At 31.5% G+C, this 7,804-nt stretch overlaps 1 protein-coding gene across 1 annotated transcript in view; it reads right to left on the bottom strand.

The window, feature by feature from the left end:
- LOC128249425 (uncharacterized) overlaps positions 1-7,804 on the bottom strand; it is a 79,280-nt gene that overhangs the window by 56,928 nt on the left and 14,548 nt on the right. Inside the window, exons 5-9 of the mRNA XM_052972999.1 lie at positions 7,220-7,752; positions 5,583-5,730; positions 5,161-5,234; positions 701-1,428; positions 16-541 (exon numbers count right to left, since the gene is read on the bottom strand). Of these exons, the coding sequence (XP_052828959.1) occupies positions 16-541; positions 701-1,428; positions 5,161-5,234; positions 5,583-5,730; positions 7,220-7,752 (2,009 nt within the window). The remainder of the gene's footprint in view (positions 1-15; positions 542-700; positions 1,429-5,160; positions 5,235-5,582; positions 5,731-7,219; positions 7,753-7,804) is intronic.

Raw genomic sequence — 7,804 nt, 5'->3', positions numbered from 1 at the left:
AATAGGGAAGTCAACTTTCTGGTTTTCATAGGTGAGGAATTGGAATGTCTCTTTGGTAAAATGTGGTTCTACATCATTGACATCAGTTACTTTGACAGAGAACTGTTTCTTAGTCTTTAATGGAGGTGATCCCATGTCATGACATACAATAGAAACAACATAATGATCTATAGTTTCTCTGTCAAGAGGTTCTTTAACCAATATTTTATATTCTTTAGAACCCATATTAGAAAGCTGGAACATTTTATGGTGAATATTACATTTAATTTGTCCATTGGGTCCACTATCAGTATCAATTACCATAACATAAGCAATAAAACTCCCAATTTTACTTGCTTCTGAAATAGCAGTAGAAGACTTTGTTAGAGGAGATACAAAATCTATATTTATAGATGGAACATTATTTTGATTGCTAATAACATTAATAATCAACATTGCCATGGAGCTTAATGAAGGATTTCCACCATCCCTAGCTTCAATGTATAACTGATATTTACTTTCTGTATTTCTAAAGAAATTATCATTGATGAAGATTTCTCCACTTTTAGAATTTAATTTAAACTTATTTTTGGTATGTTTATTTGTATTTCTATGTAAATAGTAAGTAATATTTCCATTTTGACCAGAGTCTAAATCTGTAGCTGATATATGAAACACAGGGGAAGATATGTGATGTGTATCACTGATGGTAGTATTATACGATTTTTGTTTAAAAAGTGGTTGATTATCATTGACATCTATAACATGTATTTCTATGTTCAGAATTCCTTCTTTTGGTGGAAAACCTCCATCCTTAGCCACCAACTGTAATGTATAAATGTTTTTAAATTCTCTGTCTAATTTTTCTCCAAGTGTTATTTCTAGTATAGTTACCCCATCAAATCCTTTAAATGTAAGTAGCGAAAATTTTTTACTTTTATCTATCAGTTTATATGTGATGTTAGAATTAAGAAGACCAATGTCTTTATCAACAGCATTTGGTATTGACTTTGTTGATCCTTTCCCTTCTGTTTCATAAAATTTGACTTTTAATTGGTTTGATGGAAACTCTGGTTGATGATCATTAATATCTTCTATAATTATTTTTATCTTCAATATCTTTATAAATGTTTCTGCTTTCCTTACTGCTACTTTAACTACTTTGAAACATTCCTTCTTATATGTACAAAGTGATTCAGCGTCTAATGTCTGCGTAGTGTAAAGTTTTCCCAAGTTGGTGATATTAAATAAGTTAGATCCACTTGCAACTGATCGTTGTAATTGTGTAAAAGTAATGAGAGTGTGTTGCTGATGTGTGAATGAGTGTGTTGTTAAGTTGGAATCAATTGCAATATCTCCTATATAGGTGTGAGGACTGTCTTCTTCATTGACATGGTATGTAATATCTACCATTACAACAGAGTACATCAATCCACAGATGATGTAAAACTGTAGAATTTTGATTATTATCATCATTGTAATTCATTATTATTCATGTACAAATTGTGTATTTAAACCTAAAAAAAAAAAGAAATCCTTGTTGATTTAATTATATTAACATATGTAAACATTTAAATTTGATAAATGAAATTTGCAGTTTGGGAAATTGCTTAAAAAAACTTCTGATATTGTCATTGTAAGCAAAAACTGAACAAAGTGGAATAAGATCAGTAAAATACTACCTCTGCTGGCAATAGTGAATCTCTCTCTTGGAGTGAATGATGGGATGTATGATGCATGTATATGAAATGTACATACATACATACACGTATGTATGTATGTATGTATGTATGTATGTATGTATGTATGTATGTATGCATATGTATAAGGAGAAATGCACAATGAGGTAAACTTCTAACCCATTTTGCCTCATCATGCATTTCTGAACACTTAATTCCCCCACTACCCAGCCCTCCATCATTTCTCTGTCTATGGCACTATTTGATGGTTATAATTACATGAGAGTAAAATTAGTACATGTCACTCCTTCCCCATTGTTTGCATCAGTATTTGTGCAATGGCATTATCAAAGTACTTTCATTGAAGTGACTAGCCTGTAATGTTTTCCACTCACATTTTTATTTAAGAAACCATGATTTGCATTATAATTGCACTTCTCTGCCACACTCCATCGAAACACCTCATATATATGCTAGCATTCTCAGCACCCTCACATATATGCTATTATCCCTCACTCACTATAGTCATCCTAATGTTCTCTCAAATCTCTCTCTCTGTTACTCCTACATCTTGCACATCATCCTCCAACCTTCTGGTCTATGATCCTCCAACCTTCTGAAAAATGCACCCAGTCCACACTGTAAAGAGGTTGGCACTAAGAAAAGCTTCTAGCCATAGAAACCTTTCCAAAGCTGACAATGGAGCCTCAGCAGTTGAGTAAAAAAAATAGAGCTTTAGTTTTTGGAGAGATAGTTCTTAGGAAGATTTGTGGAGAAAGCTTGAGAGGTGAGGCACAGATTGGGTACAGGAACACAGACATGAACATTTTGCTTTTAGAACCTCATTTTTGCTGAGATGGGTATGTCTTCTCAAGCACAGTGAATCACCAATCCTCTTAGACCTTTGTCACTTCATTTATGAGGCTGAACAACCTCAGGTCAATCTTTACTACTTCATTCCAAGTCTTCCTGGGTCTCTCACTTCTGCAGATTCTATCTACATTTAGTGATTGACACTTCTTTATGCAGCCATCCTTATCCATATGCATCATATGACTATGCCAGTGCAGTCTTGTTCACTACATCTGATATCTCTTACAAACTTTGCATTTTGTCATATGTACACATATCCAGAGAAGTGTGCTAGTTTCATTTCTTCTTAGTTTTCACATTTCCTCTGCTTTTATGGCCAACTATGTAGCATTACTGTTCATACACGAGTATCATAGAATCTGCTTTCACTCAGAGGAAGAAGCCTTTTGTTGCCAACACCTTTCATAACATTCTCCTGCTGGTTCTTATTTTAGCAACCATTCATTCAGAGCACCCCCACTCCTAATAAGGTCGCCAAGGCAACAGCAGTTGTCTACTTCCTCTAGAGATCCTCCTGGGTACTAAAGAAAATCTATTTCCCTTGTGTTCTTATTGCTTCTGCACATCTTCCACAAAGTCAACTATCTGGCTTAATCTTCATGTGACTCCATGATTCTGTTACCTCTTAAGTTTCCATAGTATTCACTGGGTACACCTAAAACTTTTTCTATGTATCAGACAGGGCCATTTTACAAAAAGGACCAGTGTTCTATCTGTTTCCCTGCTTACTTGAACTTTGATCTTTGTTAAATTAGCTTTATTAGCTGTAAGACCCTTCCATTCCATGCTTTTCTTCATACAAACACTATGAATTTCTTTTTTAATTCTACTACAAATTCAGGTGATCAGAACAGAGGGCAACTGGTTTTAAACTCCTCTGGCGTGACCTAGAGGACTATGATAAATAGGAGGGGACTGAAAGCTGAGCTCTAGTGAACTCCGACCTCCACATTAAATTTGTTGCCGTACTCTTGCTAATTGTTGGTGTACTTGTGTGTATGTGTGTGTGTTTGTATCTTGATATAATCAATTAATTAACTACAGAGAAAAATGAATAATAAAAGGTAACATTGGAAGTTATTATATGATGGTCTTGGAAAAACAAATGAAAAAATTGCAACAACAAAATATATCTGAAATTTTGAATCAGTCCACTGAAAAATTTAGTACTGAATGAATTCATATTATATCATATTATATTATATTATGTTTATATATATATATATATATATATATATATATGTATGTATGTATGTATATTTATATATATATGCATACATACATATATATTTAGATATTTAATACATTACTTAGATGGAGTGAAATTAGACATTACCAATAGACAATCAATATTCCTTGCTGAAAGCAATTTATAGAAAAATTATGTTAGATTATATATAAATTATAACAATGTATATGAAAATATATAAGTAAATATTTGACAAATGAATATTTGTATGATTGTAGCTATTAATAAATATGTGCTGTAAAGTATATAGAAATTGCTGCAGAAATAGCTCTAGGAAATGGGTAAATCTTTGTATATATCTCTAGTTTTGAATCTCTGTATATATCATGAGAAACATTATCTGTTATATAATTGTCAAATCTTAGAATTCAAGCATAGATTACCAAAGTATTTAGAATAAAATTACAATATAGAGTGACTTACCAACATTATTCAATCCTTTGTTTGTGCCTCTTTCAGAAGACATCTATTCTTCCGTAGTGTTCCTGTATAACTGCTGCTATAGTAGGGTGACAATGGAAGTATCTTAATGGTGAAGACTGTGAGTCATAGTAGGAGTTAACTACATTTTAAAATATTGTATTTATCCGTATATATTGTGTTTATTAAAATTAATTTATTTTGCAGAATGATTGAATATTTAGTAATGAACTTTATAAGTGATTTCAATATTATTCAATCTATTGAGAATATACGCAGCTACCAAATTGCCTCCTATACATTAACACTTATATGCTAACATAATATGCAAACACAGACACTTTAAGACTACATAAAGCATTAATTCGAATCCCAGTGTCAATTTCATAAGATATATTGCAGTATATTGAACTAGAAAATAATTATTTAAATTATGCGTATATTTTAGATTCTCAAAAATCTTATTCATGTTATAATCATTATTTATTCATAATTTTAACTAGCAAATCATTTTTTATTAAAATAATGAATTAATTGGGGTATAGGATAGATGGTGGCATAGAAGTTTTCTAGTTTAAGTGTTTGTTCATTTTCTGATCTACCATTGTGTGAGGCAAAAAAATGTCTCTCTCTTCTAACATCGCTTAAAGTGAGTGCCACTAATATATGAATGAGAATTCACTATATTATGTCCTTTTACTTGGCAAAGGGTATGTACAATATTTGTGAATACTTTGAGTTTTAGATTTTCACATTTGTTTACTCTTTAAAGTACAAATTTAATGAAAGTAATTGAAAAAAATATCTTTTAATTTTAAATTTGGTTTAATTGGTTTTATCCTGTGTCTTTGATTAATTCTGTTTTAAAATTTTATTTTTGTTTTATAGATGTTAAAAAGAAAAAGTAAATAAAAAGTGGGCAAAAAAACTGTTATTTTGAGTTTACTATTTCTTGTATACTGGTTCAAGATATGTGTCTTGTTCATGTTCACCCTTTGGTATTGGTGGTATGTTTGGTGTGTAGTTACCATATTCTGGAAGAAACAAAAATACTTTATGCAATATACATTATCATACAGTATTAAATATACGTTATCTAACATACAGTATTTAAGTAGATGATATATAATTTGAAAAAGACTATTTTTTATGTCTATGAAAAAAAAAAAAAAATTGCTTGATTCTAAATTCATCTTACTAGAATTACTTTTTATTTGAACATTTTGTATATAGTATGACACTCTTTTAATTTATTCCTTGTATATTTTATGTAAGCCCTTTCTATTACAATAAAAATGATTTACTGTTATAATTATAACAGAATTGTGCTTGTGAGTTTATAAGAAATTGACATATATTTTTAACAATATTTCACAAGTTACCTGATATCTGATGTGTAATATCCCCTTCACTCCATCCACGGCTGTGATCTCTTTGAGATGGTAATGTATCACTTAGGTTGTTTGATGTCACAATGCTGCTGGTGTCATTTTGCTCACCAGATCCATCTGAAACCTGCTTATTATAGATCTGTCATTGAAATAAAGTTTTATATACTTATTTTAGAGGTTAGGGTGCACACTATTATATTTTTATGAAATGTAGGCATGTTAAAATACTATTTACCATGGGAAACATAGTTCTGAAATAAACTTACATTTACAAACTTTAAAATTCTTTAATATGTGATACTTAATAATAGAAATATTAACATTTCTACATTTCTCAAAAGGAGACTATGGCAGCGGTACTAGATATTAATAGTTATTGCCAAGTTAACATGGCAGTCCAGGAAAACAGGATGAATGCTGCCATTGATTAGCTCCAAGAGGCCATTGCCTCTAGCTAGCTATGTGACACATGAACCTATGTCCATTATAACCTTCGAACAGTTGTTAAGAGAGGAACAAACATTAATATAGTCAATTCAAACATCAAAAGATCCTCTTTGTGGAGAAAATTTGAAAAATTTGAATTACATCACAACATGCAATTGAAAGAGGGTCAAGAAGAATATCCACAATTCATTCTCAATGTTTGAAAAGATCTCATTCCCAAAAATGAAAAAGAAGAAATTCAGATTCCTTAAAATTTGGTAAGCAATTAAAAAAAATTGCAAGAATACACCACAGAAATATACACATCATTTGAACATCTGACGAACCTCTTCTCAAAGAACTGCATATTAGTCATGAAGAATGACATCTTAAGAGACATAAAGGAAGAATGTATTAAATTATTTCCAGGAGAGCTGAAAGAGTACAAATCTTTTGGCAGTCTATACGGAGAACCTATGTCACACATTGGAATTCCATTGGAATTTTTAAATTCCCTGGAATTTTCTGGTATCCCACATCAGAGACTGAAATTGAAAGTTGGCTCACCAATTATATTGCAAAGGAATCACTTCAAAGCCACATTTTCGACTTGATTTTTTTTTCTCAAAGGGAAAATAACTATGCTTTCTATTTCTTCCCTTAATCTGTAGTTGCACTGAGAACATTTTGGACTATATTTCCTCCCTGTAATGTTGGACGGCTTCTATAGTTATAACATGGAGTTTTAAATAAATTCAGAGAAGGAAAATACACTCTATTTGTTTTTCTGCCCTTTGATTAAGATGATAAAGATTACTACTTAAAAAAAAAATAGTATTTTTTTCCTTTTCTGCCGCACATCGACATTTTCAACTTAGAGTGGTAGTGACCCAACGCGTGATGGGTACATCTAGTAAGAAATAAAATTCTGAAAAGTATGAAGTTCTTGCTCAAATGTCACTGAGGTCAATTCTCCTTTTCATCATTTTGAGGTTCATGAAATAAGTACCAGTTGAGTACTGAGGTTGATGTAGCTGAATTCATCTTCTGTTGAAAATTACTAACCTTGTGCCAAAATGAGAAAGAACTATTAAATCATAAGGTAATGATATTAAAGCAAAGATCTGAAACAACTAAATAAATAACAACGATTAAGCCAAAAAAAACAAAAAACATATTTACAAAAGTTATTGTTTAGGTACCTGTGGTGTGGGTGGTAATCTCCTGGGTGTTGTTGAGAATTTCCATTCACCAACTGTTTCTTCCATTTCAGGGTAGTAAGGACTTTTCTGATTTATTGACTGAAGATTTCTGTTAAATATGTCATCTGCATTTCTTGTTATTGCAACAGGATTGTTAGTCTGATACAATATTTGTCTCATTTCAGTTCTTGACAGAAATTTTGGATTATTTTTTGTTGTTTGTGAATTATTAATGTGATTAATACATCTGAAAACACACAGTGTTATTGACACTACAATAGCCACAGATAGTATTACAGCTGCTGCTACAATGATAATTATCCAAGTCATATCCAGGTTGTTATCAGACTGTGAGTGGATAGCAGTCAACATTGGAGATGTATCATTACTAACAAACAGTGTTAGTATGATAGAAGTTGTTGCTGTTTGAACTGGAGTACCACCATCTTTCACTATAAACTCCAGTTCATATGTTCCTGCATCATTTTGGTAAACTGTGCGAGAGAAAGATAACACACCAGTGTGTGAGTTCACTGTAAACAGGTTTTTATCATTGGATCTCAGTATTCCATATGTGAGGAAAGC

The sequence above is a fragment of the Octopus bimaculoides genome, chromosome 14, assembly GCF_001194135.2.
Source record: "Octopus bimaculoides isolate UCB-OBI-ISO-001 chromosome 14, ASM119413v2, whole genome shotgun sequence".
Classification (NCBI taxonomy): domain Eukaryota; kingdom Metazoa; phylum Mollusca; class Cephalopoda; order Octopoda; family Octopodidae; genus Octopus; species Octopus bimaculoides.
This window is presented reverse-complemented; position numbering and strand designations above follow the sequence as displayed.